The sequence below is a fragment of the Passer montanus genome, unplaced genomic scaffold (genome assembly GCF_014805655.1).
Source record: "Passer montanus isolate IOZ18808 unplaced genomic scaffold, ASM1480565v1 scaffold5, whole genome shotgun sequence".
Classification (NCBI taxonomy): domain Eukaryota; kingdom Metazoa; phylum Chordata; class Aves; order Passeriformes; family Passeridae; genus Passer; species Passer montanus.
The window spans coordinates 18,059,372-18,086,667 of record NW_024369929.1 but is presented as its reverse complement, the minus strand read 5'-3'; the positions used below and the strand labels follow the sequence as shown (position 1 = coordinate 18,086,667).

Genomic DNA, 27,296 nt, shown 5'->3' with positions numbered 1-27,296 from the left:
GAGTATCAGCAGATACCACAAGAGATCAAACATTTATTTAATCATAAAAGTCCAGCAGATAAAACTATATACAGTAATCCATGCATACTGCCCAATTCACAAACATTTAAAACCTGTTTAAAACAGTCTGCACAACAGTTGGACAGCAGGACATTTTCACTTACTGAGGGACATAGTCATGTTTATATTTTGGATGCTGCTTGTAGCCTACTCTCTCCCCAGCAATAAGACTCTGGATCACCCACTCTTGTGAGACAACAGGCAGCCGTAAAGCTTCTGCACACTTCAAGACACCAGCTGGGCAGGAAAAATCAGTCACCACCACATCATAAACACCCAAAGCAATATCTGTACAGGAGGAAAGACAGGTGTCTGTCAGGTGAAGAAGGAGGATTTTGCTTTGCAGCAGAACATCATAGAAGCATGGAATGCTAAATTATTTGGTTTGAGGGGGACCTTAAAGCTCATCTCATTCCATCCTCTGCCAAGAATAGGGACACATTCCACTGGACCAGGTTGCTTCAAGCCCCATCCAACCTGGCAGATCAGTGTGTTTTGCCACTATGAATCACGCTTACATCTTCTCATTCCCAGGCAGTGAATTATCTTTGTAAAAGTTAAGACACACCTACAGCAGCCCTGCACCTCGCAAGAAAATATTCCTTTTAGTCCAGATAAAAATTAAGGGAAAACCAGTAGCCATCAGTATAGGCATGACCCTGAGTCCTGACCTCAGGCTGTGAGTGCTAGGCCCTACATCACATATGAAGAGGGAGAGACAGCCCAGTTCAGAAGGACAAGGGAAGCACAATTTGAGAGACCAATTTCCCTCTTTCAACATAGGCTGGAAGCTGATGGCTTTTGTCTGAATTGCTGCAGCTTCTCCTCTACAAGACAGGTGTCCTAGATGTAATCTATATACAGATTATATTAGAGTACCAAGCGTCCACCCTTTGCCTGCCTTTCTGCTTACAGACAACCCTGTAAACCATCCCACATGGTTTTAAACTATACTAAAGATCACAGTGGCATAGGATTCCCTGAAAAACTGGCCAGTGATACCTTTGTTGTGAGCATGTGAGTAATGCTGTTTAACAGATGCTGCTCCCCCTGTCATGAGAATTTCAGACCACAAATCCAGGAAGTTCTCTTGCTGGTCTGACACCAGGAGAACCTTCAGGTTATGGAACGGGTTTTCTCGTGGGTGCCTGCAGAGTAAAGAGACATGCAGACTGGTAAGAATATCCAGTAGTCTAGTCACCTGATTTGCTCCCATATATGTTTTTTTAGTATCTTGCACACAATGACCACCCTTCCTGAAGTACTTGGAGTGACTATCCTTTGTTTATAGAGACTAACATAGAGCTAGACAGTGTTGGTAGGGTATGTGCGCAGCAGCCTGTATCCAAAGTTAAACTGACCTCTTCCCTAATCCTGAACCACCTTTTTTGTGCACATTCAAATGGCTTCCACTTTAACAGGGCTGAGCAGGAAGACCTCAATCTCCTGCCTAAAAGTCTAAGCTGTCTACAAATTTGTGTCTGCCCCTCAGCTTGCCTAAGGAGTCTGACCTCCTCTGTCATCTCAGAACAAGCTTACTGGATTAGACTCCATAGAAAGTGCAGAAGCTAGCTTCAAAACGTATCAAAGGAAAAGGAAATTAACATAGTATTTTTCTCCTTTATCCATTTCTGAGCAATTAGAGAAATTAGCCAAGGGTGTGGGAAGCCTTGTCTGAATTCTGCCTTCCTCATGAGAAAGGCTGACACCTTCCTCACTGCCAAAAAGACTCTGGTTTTTGTGTATATGGCACCCAAATGTACCTTGGCATTAGAGGTCATTGTAAGTCCAAGGAAAGAGATGGAAGTGCTGCTCCTATATGGAAGGGAAAGTATAAGAAACAGTACTCAGGTCACCTTCAGTATTTGTAGCTATTCAAGAGCCTCCCAAGTGTAACAGGTCTCTCCAAGAATCTGTAGCCTCAGATCATGGTTATCTGGCACTCACCATTCTAGCAATTTTTGCTCCTGGAGGCTGTAGCCAGCTGGCAAAAGGTAATTCCGATAATTTTGAAGCTGGTTAGCATGACAGCTATCATGGACCCAGATATGAGACACACAAGGGATCCCTCTGGCAAGGCACAGCAAGTATTTCTGAGTTCGACAATGCTGGTCCGCAATTAAAAGACACTGGTATGCCGCATTACACTTCAGGGGAGAAAATAAGGCATGTAAACAGGAGGCAATGCTTGCAAAAAACCCCCTGAAATTATCCTGATGCCAAACAGGTTAAAGAAGAAAACAACTGAAACCTTGATTTCCACAGCCATATTATGTGAAAGGTAAATTAGATAAAGGTAGTACTGACTTCAGAATCTGTTTAATCATATCCTATTCCAAGCTCTGCAGCTGCTCTAGGCAAAAACTCTGACTAGTAGTTTTTGTATCATAGCTCTCTTCCAGTTCAAACAAAAGAGATGATTTATCTTTTAGTCTGAGACTCAGTAAGTCACTAGACAAGACTGCTTTCTCAACCAAGATTTTCCAAAACCAATTTACTCTCTTTATTTAAAAAAAAAAGTGTAAAAGCTACACTAAATTACAGTAGTTATCCAAGTAGATCTGGTAAGTGAAGAGCTCTACCTCTAAGTGTTCCTAGGCACACACCTGTGGTGAGACCCCCATCTAGAGTACTTCATCAACTCCCAGGTTCTGCAATATACCAAAAACACCAGACATGCTGGAGCAGGTCCAGCCAAGGACATTGGGCAATGCCCAAGGACATTGCCAAGGACAGCCTGGGCACTAGAGCACCTGACATACCAGAAGAAGCTGAGAGAGCTGAGCTTGTTAAAGATCAAAAGGGGAAGGCTTGGGTGGTCTTTTTAATGCATATTCATGACTGATATGAGGGTATACAAAAGATGCAGCCACACTCTTCTCAGTGTTATCCACCCAAAGGACAAGAAGCAACAGTTACAAACTGAAATACAAGAAATTCCTTTCTTTTTTTCCTAATTGGATCAAGCTGCCCAGAGAGGCTTTGTTGTTTCCATCCTTGACAATACTCAAAACACAACTGGACAAGGACCTAGCTCTGTTTTAACCTCCTTTCAGCAGAGCATTTGGACAAGATAAGCTACAGAAATTCCTTCTAATCTCAACTATTCTGTGATTGTTGTTCTAGATTAGCAAGTAAACCCTTACCTGGGTTTCATTGAAGTCTTCCAGGATATAGCCAGCTCCTGCTCGCAGCTGTTGTGCTATGTAATGTTTATCATACGGAGTAATCTCTAAAAAATCTACAGCAGATAGATTATAGTCAAAAATTGAACTATCTGCTTATATTCCTACATCTTAGTTCACAAAGCCCTCATCCATTCCAGTAAGGGATCCCAGATATTCTCCCAAGACTTTCTAGAGAAAATCATTAAGAGTCAGAAAAAAAAAAAGGGGGGGGGGCAGGCAGCAGAAAGGGCAACAACACACCAGTAGCCAGATGAGCAACTTGTCACTTCTTTGACTGCATGAAACATGACACCAGCAAAGGCTAACTGGAACAATCCATAAATGCTTTCAAGTTTTATGCTTGCCAGCACTATCCTTCAGCTCCCAAAACCTTCCTTCTTACATTATACTATTCTGACACTGATGATCTCACTAATTTTCACACCTTTCTTAGCTTGGTGAACAAGCCTATGATCATCATCAAGGTTTGTCACATCTTAGACCGCAAGTTGGCTAAGTCAGAGACTGAGTCTTAGGTCCTTTCTGCAAAGGAGTAAAGAGCAAAAGGGTAAACAAGTACTCACACAAATGTCTGATCAGACAGTATCCAGCATTTTCCCTAAAAACACAGCACCTCACTTGAAAATGCAATGGGCAAGATTTGCCTCACCTTCTTCCTCCTCACTGCTCCCAGTGGGACCGTCTGATGGCTTCTGGTGATTGACCAATTTGTCACTTGGTGTTGCCATGGTGAGAAGAAAGGCATAGCCCAAAAAGAGGGTCTTGTTGTGGGGCAAGGGTCCATGGTCACTGTCCAGTACTGGGGGATCTGCAGCATCTACACCTTCACAGGTGCTGACAAACTCTCCAGCTCTCACAGCCCCTGCAGAGAGACAGAAGCACCATGAGTCTTCAAAGATATGTCTTACCTGAGGAATCAGTTCAACTCGGATATTTTACTACAGGAGACACAGAGAGGCAGGATTGGGCTACAGTTATACTAGACTAGGTAGGGATCTTTTAACCTTCTGGATATCTTCAAATCAAAACATGAAGGACTAATAGGACAAGTTTGCAAGTCTTATCGACATCCTGAAACAACACTGACTGCTGTGAGGGATCCCTTTAACAGCATTCAGGACTGACTAAAGAAATAAGAGCAAGACAACATTAAAGTCCAAAGGCAGAACTGAAAAGACAGCAAGTAAATACTCACACTATGCTAAAAATATCTCTGGCTGCTGAATGCATCCAGGGAGAATCAGCCTCAAACCATGCAGAAAAAAAAAGCAATCTTATCTACTTTTTAGTTATGGAAAATGGAAAGATAATTACAGAAAAAGCGGTGCTGAACAAACTAGATGAATTCAAGTTCTCACCAGGTTTTATCATTGCTGACTTGCGGCCACGTTTAGCTGGGGATCGTTCATCTTCAGAAGCAATAAGTTTCCTTTTCCCAGACAGTGAGACTGGTGGGACACGTGAACCCTCTTGCCCTTTACGAGTGGGAGTTGTGCTGCTGCTGGAAGTGCTGGGAGAACCAAGGTTACTACGTCGCTTCCTCTTCCCCTCCACCAGATTATCTGCAATATAGTATGCAGGAATTAGTCATGGGCTGTCACCAAACTCCACAAGAAGCGGCTGAACTCAAGAGTACCTTGAAGATACATTTTTTTCTTGCTTTCCTCTCTCAGAGGGTGGTAGCATGTATCTTTCTTCTCAAGCCCTGTACCCTGCTCATCTATTTTCCTTCCGGTACTGCTGGGAATTTATTAGCAAAGCAGCCATCCACCAAGTTTATGTAAGTATGGCAAGCATACTGTCCTTGAAGCAGACCACTTTCCAGAAGCCAGTCAATACCACTAAGTCTCAGCTGCCAAACAATAAAAGGATCTCAAAAATCTCACTATAAAGTACAAAAAGCATCACTGAATACCCAAAAACATTTGGCAATTCAGATCAGACACTAGAGTTATTACCTCAAAGGCACAAGACACAGAATAGCAGTCAGCAGCTCAACAGCACCTTTCCTTACCAAGACTGATGTCAGCTGCTTTGGTCACAGGGGTGACAGGTTCATAAGGACCTAGCCCAAACTGCTCCCGCAGCTTATTTCCTTGCTCCTGAGACAGGATAACAGCCATTCGTTTGTACCACTTCCTCTGGCCTTCCTTTTCAATGCAGTAGTATAGCTCTCCAGACTCGTTCCGGTGTCCCTTCACCACACCTGACAAGACAGCAACTAACAGCTGTTAGCCAACCATATCCAGGTTTCTCATCCTCCTGGAACAAGCACCCATTTCCCACCACATTCAGCAACTCAGAAAGCCAAGTATCAAACTCAAGCACTTGCTCTTACCTGCGCTGAAGTACTCATCCTCAGAGAGTGCTGTCACCTCTGTCTCCAGTGGGATAGGATCACACAGCAAAATATCTTTTCCTAGCACATCACACACATATCCATCATCAAAGCGCAGCTTGTACTTTCCTGCTCCAACATCTTGGGTAATCGTCCCTGAATAAAAGTACCCATTTGAGGACCACTTTGCTACTACCCTGAGGCCCACAAAACTGCTCGCAGTGGATGAGTCTGCACAGTCCGAAGGAACAGTCACCACTTGAAATGGGATTTCTGGAGAGTCACTGCGACGTAAGGCACAGAAGCCAGAAGTGCCAGATTTCTCTCCTCCATCTGGCAGGCGAACTGAACGAGTAAATGATTTCTCCTCAGGTGATGCTGTAGTTGAGAGATCCTCCATAACTGGTAGTCCAGCTAAGTCTCTGTAGAAAAAAGCAGTCCCATATAAGGGAGGGGAGAAAACAACAACAACAACAAAAAAAGAGACAAAAAGCATTCCCAGAAGGATCTGAAAAAACAATCACTAAGTATAAAATACCTAGGTGAGGTGCTTGCAACTGCTATATGACATCACCAGAAACTTCTAAAATAATCAGTACTCCTTTTCCTCTAGGACATTAAGATAGAAGTTCCCTATTCTCTTTCTTGCAATAAATTAAAGTCACAGTCTCCTTTTTCCAGGGTACCTTGTTCCTGTTGTTCGAGATGGTGGGCGTCCTCTTCTTCCTCGTCCACGAAGTGTCACAGGTACTCTGCCAGCCTGACGAGTACAGTCCTCCTCTTCCTCACAAGGCAGTGCTCCTGTCTGGCTAACTCTGAGTGGTGATGCAGGCTGACCAGCTCCTTTCCTAGGGCTAGACAATTTATGAGTTAACGGTTTTGAGGAGAGAAGTCAGCTCACTAGGATGCTCCCATTTTCTTGATCATCTCACAACATATGCAGAATTTTGCCTCTTGGCTGCTAAACTGCAAACGACTCACAAGGAAACAAGCTACTCCTTCAGGAAGAACAGATGCAAAAGCAAATACTACCTCCTTAATTCTATTCATCAAGACAGATCTTTTTCAGAAAACCTTTGATGTAGGTCTACCCTACTTCACACTCACAAGCCAGATGCTTGTTTCTGCAAAACATCTCTTCCCCTTTTCCCAAGACTCTACACTTACCTCAATTTTCCTAAGATGCCTCTGCCAATAGGTAAAGCAAATTCTCCGGTTTCTGTCCCACACACTTTCCCTTTTACAGCTCCAGTTCCTCGCCCCGAGCTGCTGCTGCTGTGTGTGGCAGAGTGACCACTGCTTCCTCCACTGGATGTACGGTGGAGACTCGAGGCCTTAGATGAGAAAGAGCTGACATCACCAAGGTCCCCTGAGGTCAGCGACGAGCCCCCTGCAGTTCTAGAGGGGGACATGTCAGTCTCACATTCCTGGCACTCCACTACAGGCTCCTCGGTTTCCTTAAAATAAGCAAAAAAGATGATTGTCTAAGATGATGCAAGTGCTAGACACTTTACAATCACCAGTCCAAAGTGCAGACAAGCTGATATCACATTCATGAAGCTGATGACAGCCACACAAACTTCAGTCTGGGCTAATCTGTGGTAGACAGTGCATCTCTCATTACAGGCCTGCAGCTGCTCTGTATCAAGAAGTTACATTAAGAACTCAGTCAGCAGTGGTGAGGAATACATTCAGTGCAGGTGGCACAGGGCTGCAAGTGCAAGCTGCATGTTGAGCTCTGGGGGGTGAGAGCCCCAGGCAAAAGATCGTGGGACCTGGACACTTGGAGGCACGGCAGGAACAGAAGATCCCCCAGATTTTCCCACATTTTTCCAGCTTAGATGAAAGGGTATAAAAGCACAGGGTGCCCTTTTTTCGAGATCTCTCCCTGGAGGCACCAATTCAAGCTGTTATTTTGTAATTTAGTTATTGCAAAAAGGTTAAATTATTTTAAGGATCCAGATGTCTGAGACTCTGCCATGGGAAACCTGGGGTCCAGTCAGTGAGGAAACCTGATCTGACTGTGTGAGTGTGGGGTGTGTAAGGACTCCAGCAGAGCACCCATCAGCTCACTGGAGCTGTCCACTGTGAAGGGGCCTCAGTCCCAGCTCAGGTGGTGCAGTTGTGACTGCCAGAGCAGCTCCTGGATGGTTGGACAGGGAAATTTCCTCAGCAACAGAGCAGAGCTCAGCTTGGTATCCAACTGGTCTGGTTTTGAATAATTCCCACCCCTACAGAGTGTGAGATTGCAACATATACATGAGACACTAGGAGCTTTGGGCTGCTTATAATCCAAGATCAGTTTCAGAGAGCTTGTCATCTGGAGTTACTAAAGCTTTATGGATATAAAAACACACATCTACAGAACAGTGATATAAAGTGTTGGTAGGTAAAGCAGAAATGGTTATATGATTGTGATTACACAAACTATGTAAGTATATTTCAGGACACTTAATTCTCCATTTTTACGCTACAATAAAGAATTTTGTGTGTCATATCAGTTGTAAAAGTATTGAACTGGTTTATCCTTTTGTTTCATTACTCACTGTGACTACACAGCACAAGACTCTCAGGTTATTTACCTTCATAGAATAGCAGTAACATTTTATTGCTAGCAGGCTGATGTGGTTATTGTGTCCATCAAATCAGCATTTCTCAGCTATCTTTCATGATTCTCTAAAGACTTTCCAATTAATGAATTGACACAAGTGTACTAATAAAAGGCTGGTTTGTTCCTCACTTTTAAGTTGACTTTTGAAGACCTCTTACAGAATCTGGTACAAAGGATTCAAACAGACTGTGGTTAAAAACAACACAGAACTGCAAAACAGGCTAAACTATCTTACATAGCTTTACAGGCAGAAGTGATTTTTGTTTACTAATAGAATTTCTGCTCATTCTGAAATATCTCTATTCTGCCAAAACTCCAAGACTTTAAAACTAATTGCATGCACAAAGTGTTTTGTTCAGTTCTTTGAGAATTGAATGTTTCTTGAGAACACATGGCCTGAAGTATACCAGCATCAAAACCATAGCTTTTGCCATCCACTAAACAGCCTGCAAGCCTGCTCATGAAGAAAGCCTTGGCATCACAGCCAAGTGACACATAGTTCATTCAACTTGTTTCCTGCAGTCATAACATGTTCTCACTTTAACAACTTCTATTTTTCAGCTAATATCTCATCCCATGTGGCCATGAAAACAGGAACTTACCTCAACCACCTTTCGTTCCACCTCTGCACCATTGATGTAGTAAACATCTGTTATAACACGCGTAACAACAGTGCGCACTTCTCGAATAGTTCGCATGTGGCGACGCTGAACTCGGCCTTTGGGTGGGTGAAGAAGGTTAAATTCCTCCTCTCCCTGTAATAAAGAGGATACAGTAAAACCAAAACAGACCACAACAAAAAGCAAACTATTTCTGAGTAGGGCTACCTCTACAGTATAGTTTCTTCATACCATGTTAAAGTACGGGAGTAGGGAACCTTTAAGCATCTTGTTACAAATTAATGCAACACAGGAGACCCTAAACAAAGGAGAACTGAACACATTTTGCTGACAGTAGAGGAAGGGAAATCTTAACAGTCCAAGGAGGAAACAGCAAACTTGTTTAGCATGGCTTCTGATACTCTTTGATTGAGTAGACTCCCACATGTACATGTATTACATCAATCTTCCATTGTCTTTTTATGGCCCTGTTTATCTCCTATTTCCCATAGGACACATTAGTCTTAAATCAGGTCCAGTAAAAAATCATTCTGCTAGTCTCTCTGTTTTGTTTGGGACTCGGTTTTTTATCAACAATCAACCAACCAATCAAAACTTGTCCCATTTTTCCAGAAAATACATATGGAGACATATACCTCCCAAATTCATGCTGTCCAGTGAGTATTGCTACCTTAGCAGTTGATTCAGGACAGCTTGTGACATTAACATTTTTAAATGGTCCTTGGCCTTTTTTCAATAGAAAACCAACTGTTAATGAATCTACTGGCTGAAAGGATACTTTACTGTCCTAAAGCAGTTAAATAAAGGCAGCCCTCATCCCACCTGACTGCGCACAGAGTCCGTGTCGTCTCCAAAGGTGTTGACAAGCTTTTCCCCACTCTCATCAGTTTGAATGTTCACATCTTGTTGCCCAGGTTTTTGCCCAGACATACTGGTTCCCATTTCCACCTGTCTACAGATTTCTTCTGATGTTTGTGTTGCTGTTGTAACAGTAGTTGTTGGGGTAAAAAGACAGTCTGTAGTTTGGATCCCTTTATTCTTGATGTTTTCCCACCTCTCTTGACTTTGATCAATTTGAACAGCCTTACTTTGTTTTCTCTGCATTCTTTTTCCATCTTCTGCCTGAGTGCTTATAACATCAGTCTCCATAGACTCTCCATCCTCTGCATCAGAAGACTGTTGATGGCAGTTCTGTTGCATCCTCTGAGGAATTAGGCTCTGTCCCCCACTGCCATCTACCTTCTGCGGCTGGTACTGCCAATCACTGGGATCGGTATGCAATTCAGTATCTTCTTGTGGGCCAGGAAAAATTAACCAATCCCCCCTGCAAACCAGTTACACACAGATCAAAACTACTGATAAAGAAAACAAGACAACCAATATGCTGCCACTCAAGTGAAAGCAGTATTAACAATCCCCCCACCTTGGCAGTCACTCAGTTGCTTCTTCAAATTGCACAGAACTCAGAGTTCAAATAACAAAAAAATCTTTCAACACATCTCAAGTGATACACAGGGTGGTAAAACATAAAACACTGTATAAAACTAAGTGCTTTTTGAAATACAAATTTTCTTGCTACACTCCGCAAATTAGGCACCAACTATGCAACTTCCCTGAAGCATGTCATCTTGAAGCTACTTCAGGCTCCTCCAGTGCTTGATTGGCTTGAAACTGATAATCACATGCAGCAAGAAGACCCAGTAGCATAAACACAAATGCTGTCTAATGTTTTCATTAGAATTTTTCTGCTCTGCCAAAAGTACTGCCTCTGCCAGGTACTATATGGGACACAATACTGGGGCAAACTAGAAGTATGTATTTGGCTTCCCTTGGGTACTTGAGGATTTTAAGGAGTTCCTGTCTTCACTTCTGGCTGTGCCTTGTCCAGCACTGAAACTCCCTACTCGTTATGGTCTTTAATGTAACTGTTGAAACTCAGGTTACGCTTTCTACATAGACCAAGACCTCACTGTCCCATCAAGAAATAGAATGGAAAACACTGAAGAAGCAGATTTCTACTTCTAGCTCTCCAGGCAGCACCCTCCTCACCATAGCATATGCAGCTGTACAGTCCTTTGGAAGGGGGACAATAGCAGCAGCAACAACAAACAAAACTGGTCAGATCTTAGAAGAGGAGACAGGAAAGTTATTTAAACAGACTTAAATATCTCAATTTTCTCAAACCCAAGACTTCACTGAAGCATATCAGTCTTCTGGAATCACATGGCCACTCAGTCAAAAGGTAAGCCTGATAACCATGTCAGACACAAACATGCAGATTTAGTATACTTATCCCATTGTCCCCAATCTTCTAAGTCACCCAAAGAAAACGGTTTACTGCAATTTTGTTGATGTAGAAAACACACATCTGAATATAAATTCAACCAGGACTGGCAGGCAAAGACTGTGAGGAGTTACCTAAATGGAGAAGTGGAAACACCACGACCTCTGGCCTCATCCTCTCGACGAACTTCACAGACACGACTGAACACAGATGATGCTTTCTGGGAGCTAGCAGCGCAGATTTAAGACAAGCAAACAAAAAATACATCAGGAAGTGAGAAAAACCCTCATACAGCAAAACACGAATTCTCTAGCTCCTCATGAGAGCAACAAAGACTATTGAGCTTGTTGACCTATACAGCCACAGAAAGATCATATCAGTCAATCTCAAAGATCAAGAATGAAGCCACAATTGCACAAGCATTTCTGTCATTTATGAAGACACCCTAACAGCCAAGAGCAATGGAATAATTTGTGTGGAAAACTGCAGCAGCATCAAGAGTTTCAGCATCTACTGCCTCTGGTACCCACCAGAAGACAGAGTTAGACCCTTTATGGCTTACTTCTCAGGAATTTCATAGCACTGCAAAAATACTGGGAAGGCCAGTCATAAAGCAGACCCTGAGAGCTCATATTCATCCCGTACCTACAAATGGCTCAACCAGTGAGGAATTACTATCATCCATCCTCAGCACTGAGGCATGATTACCATCTAGCAAGCAATCCTGTAACAAGAGATACTGACTTTATTCCTATGTTTTCTCACTACTTCAAACCACTGCTCTTCACTCAGATTACTACAGGTCACCATCTTCCTACTGAGATTCCTGTTAGTATTTACAAACATTACTCCCTGCAAACTAAATCAAGCAATGCTAGACAATAAATGTGATGCAAGATAGATACATACAAATCAAAAGACCAAGGGAGTAACTCGATGTTTTGGTCAAAATGTTAACCTGTGATTTCTGTATATCCATGAACTGATCATGAGTTTCTATCAACTTTCCACCAAAAAAACAATTCTTTCAGAACTTCTCAGAGATTCTTAACAGAAAATTGCACCATGAAAGACAGCAGAAACCCATATATTTGGAATTTAAGATGGATAAGGCAGACTTGCATTCTGGACTGCACAAGACATGAATTTCTGGCTTTGACTACAATCAAATGGAGGCAAAATGCTGACATTAGTAGGAACCACAGAGCCTATAATGAACAAACAAGTGGGGTTCCCACTTTGCCTATGTAATTAAAACCTGCTGCAACAGCTACAGGTTAATATCATATCCACTGCTAGAATGTTCCTTGCTTCTGTGTCTCCTTCTAACTTTTTTTCTCCCTACGGCTGATAATATGTGGAGAAAGGATCTACCCAGACCTTCGTATTAACTCTGCCCAGCAAGAAGCCCAGTTACCTAGCAGCAGCATCAGCAGAGGATCCATCTTTCCTGTCACTGGTTGCAGGCTCTGAAACAAGAAGGAAGGGAAGGATGATTTTGGCATCATCCAAAAGGACTCTCCTGACCTTTCCCAGCTCCATATGCTCAGTGAAGAGAGGCTGAGTAACACTGGACAAAGGGTGCCCAGACTTCCCCATCCAACTTCTCAGAACAGACCTAAGTTTCTACAAGTTTTAAACTATTAGACTGAATGCCACTGCTCTAGTTAAAATCCTGCCAAACTTTTTATTTCCAGATTATGGACAGGTCCAGAGGAAGCAACAAATATGATGAGATGAACTGGAGAATCCCTCCCACACAAACAGGCTGAGAAAGCCGGGCTTGTTCAGCCTGGCGAAGAGAAGGCTCCAGAGACACCTCATTGTAGCATTTCAGCACTTAAAAGGGGGCTTATTAAAAAAAAAAAAAAAAAAAAAAAAAAAAAGTTTTAAATTAAAAGACAAGAGATTTAGATTAGGTGTCAGGAAGAAATTAAATTCTTCCATTCTTGCCTGTGAGGGTGGTGATGCACTTTCACATGCTGCCTGGAGAAGCTGGGGCTGCCCCAACTCTGGAAGTGTCCAAAGCCAGGCCGGATGGGGCTTGGAGCAACCCAACCTAGCGGAAAGTGTCCCTGCCCATGGCAGGGGGTGTTGGGACTATGTGATCTCTAAGGTCCCTTCCAATCCAAACCATTCCATGATTTTCTTTATATATATATATATATATATATATATATAAATCTCTTTTCCCACCCAACACAATCAAATTTCACTTCCTGTCCTGTGTACCACTGCCACTATACATCACAATTTGCAGTCTGCTGGAAATACCTTTCCTCACAACAGAAGCCTCTCCTCTCACTTCATCCTTGCTTAGAGCATTGCAGAAACAGAGAAACAAATTTAAGTGACACTGCCCAAAAAGAAAAATGAGAAAAATTACAGGGATTTAGAGACTGTCTTGGGAGTTTTTGAGTTAGGGCTGAGATCCAGTAGGACCCATACACTTCAGGTTTTTTCCTCTTACTTTCCAAGCTGAACGGCAAGGACTCCTCGCTCCCATCATTCACAGGGGTAACAAGGTTCATTCGCAGAGAAAGTTTTGCATCAGACTCAGGAACCACACCAGACTCTCCTTTCTCATACACTTCTGATACATCTGCTGATACCACTGCACTTTCCACAGTGACATCGTTGGTCCCCATTGTGCCTTCTGCTGTAACATCACTGGTTGCTATAGTGCTGTCTGGGCAAGTATCATCCACTGAAAACAGAAAAACAAAACCAAGAAACAAGAAGTAGCTATTGTCATTCACATTGCTGGGGTTGAGGTCCCAGTTTTGGTTTGAAGACACTTCACTGCATGCGTTATTAATAATGCTGCAGTAGTGGAAATTCCTTTCTAGAGATCTGAAGCATGAAAATTCTGTAGCACAGGTATTATCCTTAGTTTATGACAGAATAATTTACTACTACCCAAGCAGAACAGACTTCTTTTCATCTAGTACTTGCAGGATGCTGTTTTGTGAACCTAGCAGAGAAAGTCCTTATAAAACATGATGAATACTGGAAGCAATCCTCTTTTGGTCTAAGCTCTTTTGCTACTCAGAAGGCACTTTTACATTCTTTAATGGAGTTGTATGCAGGACCACAGTGAGTGCAAGGAAGACATGCTCAGAACAGCAATGTAGCCATTTTTTGCCAAGGCAGGTTTGAGTTACCCTAATACATGCTGCACCAAGAATCAAAAGCTTCCAGGCTTTCATTTCAGAATAGAGCCATTTGGGTCAAACTCACCAATTGGTGTGCTGTGTCTCCTGGGTCCCATTTTGAGATGGCCAGTAAGAGGTGGTGTTATGCTACTTAAGGACTGAATGACATCACCCTCCTTCGGCAAAGTAAAATGAAATGGGGTTCCTAAAAGACACAGAGCACCAGAATTAGTAATTTCAAGGATCTACTTTAGTTCAAGTATCAAAAGCACATATTCACTGTGCTGTGGAAATAGGGAAAAGCATAACACTGGTGCTGTACAAAACCCCCCTGAACAGCTGCTCTGACAGTCCTCACATTTTATGTGAAAAATCTCTCTCAGTGAAAATCCAGACTGTGGTCAACTGAATGCAGCTGTTCCCAGGTGCTAGATAAAAGGGAGACTAAATATCCTGAATATTAATAGGACTTCTACAGAATGCAGCTTTGCTTCAGAGACGCTCAGGATATTCCATAGAAGAGGAAAATGAGGTCAAAAAACAGAAATAAAGGTTAGGACAGAAATGAACTGGCAAAGCTACATGTTGCCTGAACTGATAACCTAAAACTTACTCAGAATGATGGCTGAGGTGGCCTATCACATCAGGGAAACCATGGCTTGGTGGATTTACTATGTGCAGATGTTGCAGGACTTAATAAATAAAATACATCAAAGACCTAGTAAAATGCTCTTTCCTTTTGCCTCATCCCATGCATTTATTTGTAAACTTTCAATGTTATAGAGAAGTAACTTGCATAATCCTCTCATAGAAAAATATCCCATCAGCAAACAATTATGTATCATCTGTTTGAAAACTCTGAAAACCATCACCTCTCTGGCTATCACAAGCTTGAAAGACATGGTTGAGCAACTGCAACATCCTGAAGACCACCCCAAGATCTTCACTGTATTTTTGCAGTGGGTAGGTACCTTCTAGCACAATGGTACTCACATTGGAAGGCAAACCGCCCCTCCTCATGAACAGTTTATGAATGCTTGTTGTATAATGGCCTAGAGCATGTCTCCATTTAAAAAGCGTTTTATCTAAAAACTGAAGCAACTCAATTGAATATTGATTTAGCTACCACAATCCCTTCTAACCTATAAATCCACATTTGGCAGGCTAGTAACAAATGATCAAAAGAATTTATTACATGATCACCAGCACAGGTGATGATCAACAGCATAATCTAATTACTATACCAAGGGATGCCATGAAAGAGAATACAAAGAAGCTTTCACAAGAACCGAAAAAAACGTGAACGCCTCACCTAAAAGTTTAAATGCTTTCATTCACATTACCGTCTCAACTGTACTATCAATGAAAACAGTAAATCAAAACAGTTAAACTTTTCTTATGTTCTTATGACCATCAACCTGCAACAGATTTAGGACCATTTGGAATTGAATATGGCAAGGGTTGTCAAAGACAACAAGAAGGGGTTCTTCAAGAATATCAATAGCAAAAAGAAACCTAAGAAAAATGTGGGTTTGCTGCTCAGTGAGGTGGGTGCCATGGTGATGAAGAATACAGAAAAGATAGCTCCTGAATACCTGCTTTGCTTCAGTCTTTACTAATAAGCCCAGTGCCACAGAAACCCAGATCCTGGAGGCAAGAGACAAAGTATAGAGAAAGGAAGGCTTCCCCTCAGTCAAGGAGGATCAAGTTAAGAGATCATTTAAACAACTCTGACACCCACAACCACCCATATGGGCCCTGATAGGATGCACCCATGAGTGCTATGGGAGCTGGCAGAAGTTACTGCTAAGCTACACTCCCTAATCTTTGAAAGGTCATGGAGTACAGGAGACACTTCAGGACAGAAAGCCAGGGTCACTCCAGTCTTCAAAAAGGGCAAGAAGGAGGACTCAGTGAACTAGGCCACTGTTGCACCTCCATCCATGGAAAGATGGAACAAATCATCCTGGTTGTCATCACCAAGCACATGGAGGAGAAAGTTATCAGGAGCAGTCAGCATGGATTGACCAAGGGGCAATCACGCTTGACCAAACAGATTGCCTCCAGTGATGGAATGACTAGCTGGGTAGATGAGAAGAGAGCAGTGCATGGTGTCTACACACTGCCTTCAGGAAGATTTTTAAAATTGTCTCCTGAAACATCCACACAGGTAAGCCAGGAAGTGTGGTTTGTATGAACGGACAGCAAGGTCAGTTGAGAACTGGCTGAATGGCAGAGCTCAGAGGGCTGTGATCAGTGGTGCAGAATCTGGTTGGGAGGCCTGTAGCCAGTGGTGTTCCCAGGGGTCACTGCAGGGTCCAGCCTCAACTTATTCATCAGTGACTTGAAAGAAGGGACAGAGTGGACCCCTAGCAAGCCCCCACCCAAAGTTTGTGCTTACTGATTTATGCTTCATAATTTGTTGATAAGGGATTAGACTCCTAAAATATTTCTCATTAAAATAATTACTACAATAACAAAGCTGCTTTAAGAGTAGAGAGATGCTCTACAGCTCTTCATACATTAAGGACTGAGTGATGGCAGAAGAGTAAATACCACTCTATATACTTTTTCCACCATGCTTTACAAGTCTGAAGGCAATTAGGTAGAGTAGGTCAAAAGCCTGAACTCTCTCCTAACACTGATCAGCCCTTTAGTGTAATACAAACACATAAAAAACAAACAAGCATTAATTTTGGAATTCATTTTGTTTAAAAATTGCTTATAGTTCCCTTTTAAAAGTAAACCCAGCCAACTGTGATGTTCTTAAATTGCATTATATTTGTCTAAGAAAAAACCCAAAACATTTTCAGTACAGTATGAGAGGCAAAATATTATCCAAAGTCAAACACAACTTCGTTTATGCTCTCTTAAAAAGGAAGTTTTGGACTGTGAAAATTGTGAAAAATAATATTGAAGTGGAACGTGACATTTAACCTTGTTATGTAACTGCAGCTATTTATCATCATTTCAGCAGCGTGCTGCCAAAGTTATTGTTTTATTTAATAAAACCCATACTCTTCTTAAGTTTGAAGACCAGTACTGTTCTCCTGACTATGCCAAATTGTCTTAAAAAATCTGCAGTCCCAAATGCCATGGACTTGTTCACAGAAAAGTTCATCTTTGATCACAAAATGCAATGGAGTCAGAATACCTTTGAACTTCCTGACCAGTATTTTAACTAGATCCCCTCAAAGCATTATTTTCTATATAGTAAAGCTATTTCTTCTTCTTTCAGTTAAAGGAAATCAAGAATATTGTAGCAAAAACATTGTACAACTTAACATTAAATAACATTTGAGGTCCTACAGTCTTTCAGTTTTCCTAATAGACTTCATAGGGGGTAAAATACATATTCTGATACTAAAATAATTCTTTGTTCATTCTCATTTAAGGGCTAGAGAACTGTGTTTAAAGATGAAGCCAGCTAAGAGGCAAAAACAAAATAGACGTAATATCCCATATCTTGTATAATGACACACAGCAAGTTAAATTATTTTAATGGGTGATGGCAATACCTGCTGAGCCATAGCTTACACGTGAGTGAAAAGCCATTCTACTTTAAAAAAATCTCAAGAAAAATCTACTATATTAGCTTCTAGCTCAAAGTTGCTCTGTACACCTCCACAAAGAAAGTTCTCCTCTGAGAAGGAAGGAAAAAGAAAATAAGGAGACCTACAAGAGGGAAAGTACTGACTACCACACACCCTATTCCTTTCAAGGACCCTGCTGTTGTTGCTTCTTGAGCGGGGGAGAAGTCACAAAAATCCCTGAACATTGCCAAGGTCACAGAGTCTTCAGTTCTTCAAGCTGCCCTGCATTTCTACTTTAAAGTAGAAAGGAACAAGAACTACACCAGAGGGGAAAACAGTGAAGTCATGTTCTGCATATAACACAGTAAGGTATAGTGCTGCTCAACTTGCATCTAATAGCAGTGCTCCCTGAAAACACTGAGGATTGTATACAGTTGTCCTTGACATTACTCAAAATGTACACCTGTGAACTACTAACCTATATTCACTTACCACTGGAAGGACTAGGGGATTTAGAAGTTGCCTTCTCCTCTGGCTGCATTTGCTCTTCTTGCTCCAGATTCCTTGTCGTAACAGTATCCTCCATATTCTTTAGTACTGGATTCTCATGCTGAACCACATGCGTTTCAAACCCTCTCTCTTGAAGTGATGGCTGATTGTTCAGAATTGGGACAGGTAATGATAAGCAATCGGGATGGTTTTTGGCACACAATGCCACTTCTGATTGGACATCACTCTTTAACTTTGGAAGCAAATCACGCTGCTCCAGTAACTCCCCTAGAGAAGGCTTAGCTAAAACTTCATTGAGCTTTGCCCTGTTAGTAGACGGTTTATCCATGTTCTTTGCCTCCCCAGCATCAAAAGTACAACCTTTCAAAGCTTCTTTTCCCTCACATTCTGGTCCAACCTTTTCTAATTCCTGGGCTACATTTTTGCTATTTTTACAAGAATCATTCACTTCTGTATCTTCATGGCACTGTCCTTCCCTTTCAAGAATAAACCTATGAGAAAATGTTATATTAACAAGAGACCCATCTTCCTTTATTTGCAGTTTTTCTTCTTGTTCTTCACGCCGAGTCTCAGGAACTGCCTCAGGTTTGGAAGTCTCTTGAGCATATGACAAAATCTCAGGCAGACCAGACTGATCTGCAGCAGCCTGACTACCAGAAATACACTCAATCTTCTGATGAACTGTAGAGGCTAATGGCCCATCTCCTGCAACACCTGCACTAACAAATTGTCCTACAGGCATTCCTGCAGTCTCTACATCCTCCTTTTTTGCTTTTTCACAGTTTTCAGAGGGTGCTTGATCACCTGCATTCACTTTTAGTTTTATTTTATCATTCTCCACAGAAGAGAGTCTTGAGTCTGAGGCCTTGCTTTCAGAAATTCTCTCTACCTGTGTGGTTTCACTGTCTTGGCCCATGTTCAGAGAGCCTGGACTGACGTCTGTATTTGTGGGCTGGCTACATCCACTTGCAGAAAGCATCAGTTTACAGGACTCAGGAGGCTGTGACACAGAGTCATCTGCAGACACCTTTGCCAAAGCCTCTGTAGATCCAGAGAGATCTCCTGGTAAGCATAAAGGGGTTAAACCAGCAGTTTTTTCTTCTTCTTCTTCATGCCTATTCTCTGGACTCTGAGTTGGAACAAAGATATCCTAAAATGAGAAAAGTGGGACATGGAGTAGTAGGACATCCCAAGTAGGACTGCTTATTATTCCTAAAAAATTCCACTGGATTATGGATCAGAGCAAGTTTAGCACAGAACTACAGATTTAAAAAAAAAGAAAACAAAACATCCAAAACATTTTTCCCACATATTTATGAGAGATATCATTGATCTGATTTTGCTGAGAAAAATATCACCACACATTACTATTTAATACACCTTCAGCAAAGTCAGACACAACCCTTGGTATCTTTCACTACCAAATCACAAAATACAGGGCAAATATGGCAAATTAGTAGCTATTTTTACTTGAACCACCAAGGGTATTGGAAAGAGTCTCTGTGATATCTATTATATTAACACAAATGCTGTTTTCAGCTCAGGAGAAGCACTGCTTCAACTAGTGAAGTTTCCAGTAAGTTCATATCATTCATAATATTAAGGTATAAACCCACAAACTGTTAAATCCTTTTGAACAGTTGTAATTTCCAGAATCAAAATACACAAAGGAAACAACAGCAAGAATAAGAAACTTGAAAAATTCAGTAAATAAATTCTAGACTTGTAGAATAAAAATACTTTATTATGGAACAGCTTCCCTTTCTCCACAGAAATGATGCTAAGGTCTTGGCCAATAAAAAACTAATTTATGATGCAGTTTGAGATGCAGGATGGCCAGTTAAGCATAAGAAGGCAACACAGTCTAAGTCAACAGCTTCTATGTTTTGTAACTCACTATGCCCTCTTAAGCTGTTCTGCATTTTTTTCCACAGGAAAAACTGCCACACAGTATGATTAATATATAACTGCAACTAGTGGGAACAGCTTAGTAGGGAAGCTCAACATAACAGAACAGAAGTTGACTCAAACACATCTTATGCATCAGCCATATAAAAACCTCAGAAAAGGTATATACATGAACCCTTACATGAGAGAACTCTGGTTGTGATGGTATAGCTAAAGATCCAGGAAAGAAGGTTGGGGCACTCTGGGACACTGGAGTTGAAGCCTGCGGCTGAACAAGAGGTCTTGGAGGGATATGCTGGTGGAGATGGCCTTCCCTTGTATCTCCTCTCTGCTTTTGCATCAGTTCTCTTCCACCTGCGGGGATAGATATATCCATCTGTTCATCTGGTTTGAAAGAGCAGAAAAGATATTAGCACTAAATTCTTGTGTTATATCTAAGTTTTCAACATATATTAAAAGATTTGTCTTCAGTGGTGTATTCAACTTTGTAAATCTTGTCTCCAGCGGCATTCTTTTTGTAAGGGGGAAAAAAAATCAACAAAAACATCTGTATTCTTACTTTCAAAGGGGGAAGCAAGTGTTTTGTTACAAATTCATATGACTATTTTGCTACAGGTCTAGAACTTCTAAAATTAGAAAAAAGTGCCTGAAACTTATTTTAAAAAAGCATTTTTCTGAGGTATTTATTTTCCTTTTGCCATGTTTATTAAAATGCAACTAAATTCAGACCCCAGCTAACAAAATATCTGTTATAACAGTATTTCACATTCGGTGACAGGAATCTCTCAGAAAGGAATATTTGATTTTGTATCATACTAAAAACCTGTGGGGATGGACATCTTATCCTTGATGGCAAATGTGTGCTTAGAGAAAATATGTAATAACCAATGTATCATATAGAATAATTTCTCTTTAGGCACCACAATTTAGGATACACACTTGTAGCACATGAAAGGTTTTACAAATATTGTGGAAGTTGTCTCTATTAAGGCAAAATCACCTGCTATGATGCAATTCTTATCTGTCCTTCCTTCTGCCCTAACATAATACCGGTTTCTGCCTGTAGCAAGAATGGCTTGTTCCTAAAGAAGATAATTGCCATCAGAAATCTGTATGCCATACAAAGCATCTCCGACCATTCAAATGAAGGGGCACTGGTCAACAGTACTAATTTAATTATGATAGCTATGCAAGAAATATCTATAGCAGATAAAGAATCCTAAACAACAGTCAGAAATACAGATCTCCTTTCACCACCCATTCACTGTTCTCAGTCCTACTTTATTCTTTAAACATAATTTTAACAGATTTTGAAAAGGCTGCAAGCTCTGATTAAACCAGTGCACAAAAACACGACCACAGACAGTATGCAGAAAAATGTTACCTTCTGCTTTCCCCTGTTCAGTAGGGCTGCTGGGGACAAGGGCATTGGGTCCAAAGGAAACGGGAGGAGGAATGACTAGGCATGAAGAGACACTGCAAACCAAAAGGAAACATGGAAATGAAAACCACACCTCACTAAAAAATGCATTACATTCTCCTATCAAGCTCCAGCTTGCCACAGTACAAATCTTCTCATGAAAGGCGAGTGTGAGGTGCTCACCAGTAAGAGACTAATGACAATAAGGGATCACATGGCCACCATTAGCTCATTTCATTGCAAAATAAGGCCATGCTCTTCTCAGAATGCAAAATTAAAACACTGATTGCTTAAAATCAAGCACAAGTCCTTGAATAACGAAAAGAGTAGGGGGAATGCATTACTGCAACAAAATTCTTGAAAGAGCTTGGGGGTTTTTCGCTTACGTGGAATCACCCTCCTGTACATGGAATGCCTGTCCAGAGAGCTGCAGGACTTGCAGACTGCGGGCAGGGGTGCATGCCAGAGAACTTCCCTCTTCCATCCTGGTTATCAGACAGCCACTCCCTGCAGTTGCTTTGAACAAAAGAAAATAAAGATGGAAATACAGTCAAAACTCACAGTGATTATTAGAAAATTCCAAGGAATTAAACTCATGCTATTGCACAGCTCCTTTTCAGATAGGCAACAAGATGATTTTCAGAGCTGGTGAAGGACTGCACATGACAGCTCAGTATGTGAAATGTGAGCACAAAATAGTTCAGATGAAAAAGAAAAATCTGAATAGAGATTAGACTGTACAAGTCTTCCTACCTGGGAATTTTAAAAAATCCCCAATGGCTCCAATACCAGCACACCTGATCCAGCACTAGAATACAAATATAGGCAAGGTTCTTGTAAGAGAAGACACCTTGCACTGACCACTGACTCAGTGTGAGGAGAAGGTTGTTACTGAATTTTCTGGATACAGAAGGTTCATTCACAAGGTCAGGCCAGAACAGACACCACTAGGCAGAAGTCTGCCTACACTGCTTATCTACACTGGTGTGTTGTTACAAAGGCAGAGCATCATTAGTTTCAGAAGAGTGTAAAAGTTGGGTTTTGGTTTTGCTCTTCAAGAGGCAAAGGAAACAAAGGAAATTAAATGTATTTAACAAGGCAGTAACCATTCTAACAGGAAGTGACGTTTAGATATTGTTCCATACTGTAGTGAATGAGGCTGTGTCCTTTCATTTCCAAAGCGTTCTCAATTTTAGCAGAAGTTACATGAAAAATACTCACGGTGCTCTACACCCTAAAACACTAAATGTCTGTGAAGATCAAGTAGGTATGATGTTTATAACTATCTCTGGGATGGATATTTTGGTTCTGCTTGTCTGCTGTTACCTGTTGCATTATTTTCGGGAAACATCTCTTCCTGTGTTGACAAGATATCTGACTCCTCACGACCAGAACCAAGGGATTCCTCAGTTTTACAAGCACCACTGACATGTGTCTCCTTTCTGGTATGTTCTTCTGCTTCCTGCGGAGTTCTGAAAATGCAAGACACAGTCTTTGACCTGAGAAATTCAAAATATGAAGACCACAACATCCTAAAGAAAATCTAGGGGTAACAGATAGAAGGCATTCACTCGTGTATAACACAGGGGAAAAAAAGGAGAGAAGAAAGAAAACCAGCTTCGCCTGACAAAATAACATTTTTATCCTTGATAAGTTATACTTTCAGAATAGTTTTCTACATTTTATACCAATCTAAGTGATGCTTAAATGGAATGCAGATGCTCTACTGACTTCTATTCAACACACATTCTAGGAATTTCACTTCACCTCTTTAACATTATTTTGTGGCAAAATACAATAATACATTAAGAGCTAAATATTATATAAATTTTATGCTAGAGAGAATAAATACTATTCAACAAACTGAAGTTTCACACTTAAAAACAGTTAAAACAAAGCTTACAATAGCAGATACACAAAAGCATCCTGGAATACCCACCACTTAGCCTCCAGAGTTCCTCTGTGCAGCCAAGGCCCATGCTACAGTGATTAAGTTATTTCAAGATAACTTCTATGACTCAAAATGAATTATTTCTTCTAGTATATTCCAGTCATACCATTTTAGGAAAATTACTGGCATATTTTATTATGTCATGAACTGCCCCTAAAAACAAACTTATCGGTATCTTTGTGTTTAGGAGTTTGACATCACATCTTTTCTCACCAAAGAATACTGAGAGCACTCCTTAGTCAGCACTGCTGCAAAAAGGCCTCAGCAGTATGCCATCTTTCCATTTACCTTTCTCTTTTGCCTTTTACCCTCTTCCAAATCTAAAAATCTAGTAAAAAAATAAACAAATCACCTTCCAGAATGCCAACAAACTATTGCAGCATATAACGCTGTTGAGACAGCCACAATACACAGCATAGCCTCATACAATTTCAGAAAGCTTCTACCCATACAGAGTTACACCATACCACTTCAGAAGGCTTCAAGCATCTGCCCTTCTAATTCTTTAGCCCAACCTTTTATACCCCCGATGTTCATGCACTGCACCCGTGTGCCCTCTGTTCCCTTTGGTGATTGCTCAGCACACCTGGGCACTCCATGTCTCATTGCTGTCAGTGCTGCTCACCTGCATTTCACAGCTGCACCCATTGGGGATGGGGCTGGGGCAGCCCACTCCACTCCCAATTACCACAAACTGTGCCTACAGCAAACAACCTACAGAGAAGACAGACTGCCTTACCTTTCAGACTTCTCTGCCTGGGTTTCCAAAGCAGTATCTGCTTCTATAATGGAGTCAGTTTCTGTGTTGTCTGCACAAAATTCTGGGAAGAGAGATAAAATAAAAATACCTGGATTAATATACAAATAAGAAAATGTAGGTCTGTAATTTACACAAATACCAAGGCAAGCCTTGTATGTAAAAAAATTATTTTTTATTATCTATGATAACAAGAAGGAAAAAAAAACAACCCAGGATGAGGTTTTTACCAGGGCGAGAATTCAGTATCAGACTGTCTAAATATTTTGGAAACCAATTAGGAAAGAGAAGTGAAAGAATCAATGATAGCAGTTGGACAGGTACAAGAAAACAAATTAATCAGTCCAAAGGAAAGATGGGGCAAAATTCTTTGCAACTACCAAATGAGCTGTGAACTCATTTTTGAAAACTACTAGCACCGTATTTCCTGTCAAAAAACCATAACATTTATAATTTAAAGAAACTAGATAGAATCTACACAGTAGCAAGAAGACATCTATGATCATTTTCACTTACCATATTTAGATTCATTCTTAACAAGTCTGGAAGAAAGGACAGCAGGTCCAGAGTGGAGCTGATGCCTAGCATCTCCCTCACTGGGCACTAAGTCACTCTCCAAGTCCTGGCTCTGCGACAGCTCTAGAACTCCGAACTGGAGCTGTGACATGCCTGTATCTAACACCAGACATCCGTTACAAACATACATACCAGAAAGAAAAAAATCAAGTGTCATCTATCACTTTTACAAGGGCAAAAGATATACCCTCTAACATGCAAATTATTTAAGCTATGCTGAAACTCTGAATAAACTAACTGATCTCAGCTGTACTAATTAAAACATGGTATCAGAACAGGGACAGTGGCCATTAACTCAAAAATCTGTATTAATCAGCAAGGGCTTATGTAATGCCATTAGGAACTGCAGCAGACTTTCATTCCATGAACAGAAAACAATCTTGATAATACACAGCTCGTGTCTGAAAATCCTCTGATGACAACAACCATTATGCCAGTTCATAATAAGGCTCCATTTCCTAATGATCGCAATGCAACCCTGCTTCTTCTAAACCACGTTAAATCTTGAAGATCCATTTTAAGAATAATAAATAATTCTAACAATAGTAAACAATAAACATTCTAAACAAGACATTCTAACAATAATAAATAAACCTTGTTTTGTTTTTTTTTTTTTTTTCAAACACCAAAGCATACAAATAAACTTTCAGAAAAGGATGCCAATTTCTGACCTATTACTACCGGCACAATTATCCCTGGTGAGACAAGTAGGCCAGCTCAACTGAAAAACTGCACAGACGGTCGATCCGATTCCGAAAACCCAAAAAACCGACCTGAAATGGGGAAGTTACCTTCTACACAAGGCGAAGAAGCACAGTCCTCAACATCACCTTCACTTCGTTCCCCGGCCTTTCCAAGGGCACTGCAACAGAGAGACTCGCTAAAGTCGCGCAGGGGGTCTTGCAGGCCGCCTTCCCGCGACTCGTCATCCGAGGGGTCACTTGGCACGGACCAGGCGCTCCAAGCCCTCCGCACCGCACGTCCTGGCCGGGGCCGACCACGGCCGCTGCAGGAGCAAGCCCGCCTTCTCGGCCTGTCCTCAGCACGAGAGAGATTTCAGCAGGCCAGAGAGGCGGCGGCCGAGAGCCGCCATCTGGCCCACCCCACGTACCTGCTCTCCCGGTCGGGCGCTGGAGACTCCTCCGCTGCGCAGTCCCGCGGTCCAGAGGCGCTCGGGCAGGCCGGGCTCTCCATGGGCTCTGCAAGCACAGCGCCGTCAGCGCGACCGCGGTACCCGAACCCACCATCACGCCGCGCCCCGCCCTTACCTGCGAGTCGCTCCCGCGGCGCCCGGCTGCCAGCAGGACCGCGGACGATGTCCTGCAAGACAGAGGCGGGGGCCGCGTCACAGATAGGCTGGGCCGGGCAAGGCCGTGTGGCGCTGCCGCCACGCCGGGCGCTCACCAGCACGGGGCTCGGGCTCCGCCGGGCCGGCAGCCGGCGGGCCAGCACGCCGAGCCAAGCCCGCTCCGCGTCCGCCTCCGCGCCCTGGGGCTGCGAGTCCTCCACGATGAGGAGGGGCGTGTCCTGCTGCGAGAAGCCAGGGTCCAGCTGGCTGCTCCCGTCGCGCTCCATGCAGGACGCTACAGGCTGCGGAGCCCGGCCGGGCCCTAGGCCGCCCGCCCGCCCGTCGCCCAGCCCAGCCGCACTTCCCGCCGCCGCCATCTTGCCGCGCGCCGATTGGCCGCGCTGTTACCGGGGGGACGCGGGGGGGCTGGACCGCCGCCCGCTCGGCCTGGCCGCGCGCGCTCCGAGGCACGAAGGGCCGCGCGCCTGCCGGCCGCCAGCCCGCTCGGGGGCAAACGCATCGACCTGCAGCACATGGCGGGCCGGGGGCTGGCTTCGGGCCGGGGGCTGGCTTCGAGCCGGGGAGTGCCCGCACGGTGCCCTCCCGCTCCCCTTTTCATCTGAGGTACAAAACAGCCCCGTGCTCGGGCTCCCGCACGGACCGAGCATCGCGCACCCCGAACAGCCACCATCGGCTACGTCCTTTCTTGGATATCACAGGAGAGCGAAATCCTCTTAATTTCTCTGTGTTTATATGACTAAAGTTATCGAAGAAGCCTTGTGCATAATTATGACAGTATTGTTGTCTTTCCAGCATTCACCTTCTTGCCTAGAAAACAGTGAGTTTGAATGGCGTAATTTAAATCTACTTTTGGAAGTTCTGTTTTTTATTTCACCACCTCTGTATATTTTATTTAAAAATCTGTTGTAAAACCAAAACCACAGAATCTGAAAAAATGGCACCTGGCCTGAAAGAAGTTCTTATTATGCAACGTTATAGATAAAAGGTTGTACACAGAGAAACACTATAAATATGAGCATGTTACAAATTTCGAGTGTAATGTGAAATCCAAGTTTGCATGTGCATGTTAACGTTAA

The 27,296-nt window shown here is 42.4% G+C and overlaps 1 protein-coding gene across 7 annotated transcripts; it reads right to left on the bottom strand.

The window, feature by feature from the left end:
• Positions 1 to 13: 13 nt before the first annotated feature.
• Positions 14 to 26,599, bottom strand: TP53BP1 (tumor protein p53 binding protein 1). Of its 7 annotated transcripts, XM_039722976.1 has the most exons (27): positions 26,316 to 26,598; positions 26,180 to 26,231; positions 26,023 to 26,110; positions 25,703 to 25,773; positions 24,852 to 25,034; positions 24,318 to 24,399; positions 22,954 to 23,099; positions 22,014 to 22,143; positions 21,592 to 21,683; positions 20,389 to 20,591; positions 18,282 to 19,449; positions 14,342 to 14,461; positions 13,572 to 13,808; positions 12,519 to 12,570; positions 11,236 to 11,328; positions 9,640 to 10,141; positions 8,800 to 8,952; positions 6,754 to 7,043; positions 6,273 to 6,440; positions 5,587 to 6,008; positions 5,263 to 5,454; positions 4,607 to 4,810; positions 3,898 to 4,110; positions 3,207 to 3,301; positions 2,008 to 2,207; positions 1,063 to 1,208; positions 14 to 348 (listed from the first exon to the last, which is right to left on the bottom strand). In XM_039722976.1, the coding sequence occupies exons 1-27, from the start codon at positions 26,574 to 26,576 to the stop codon at positions 161 to 163; spliced, it is 5,751 nt and encodes a 1,916-aa protein (XP_039578910.1). In that variant the 5' UTR covers positions 26,577 to 26,598; the 3' UTR covers positions 14 to 160. The 7 variants fall into 7 exon arrangements, with proteins under 7 accessions (XP_039578910.1, XP_039578905.1, XP_039578906.1 ...); XM_039722971.1 differs by having other exon boundaries at positions 26,180 to 26,599; XM_039722972.1 differs by having other exon boundaries at positions 11,236 to 11,336; positions 12,527 to 12,570; positions 26,180 to 26,599.
• Between the last annotated feature and the right edge of the window lie 697 nt (positions 26,600 to 27,296).

Bases quoted from the DNA above. Each gene is read 5' to 3' on its own strand.
- TP53BP1 (XM_039722971.1), bottom strand. From the start codon at position 26,576: ATGGCGGCGGCGGGAAGTGCGGCTGGGCTGGGCGACGGGCGGGCGGGC. The intron at 10,142-11,235 runs GTAACTCCTCAC...ACTGGTTTGCAG, and splicing joins GTTTCCACTTCTCCATTTAG to GGGGGATTGGTTAATTTTTC. The intron at 5,455-5,586 runs GTAAGAGCAAGT...CTGTCTTGTCAG, and splicing joins GGATGAGTACTTCAGCGCAG to GTGTGGTGAAGGGACACCGG.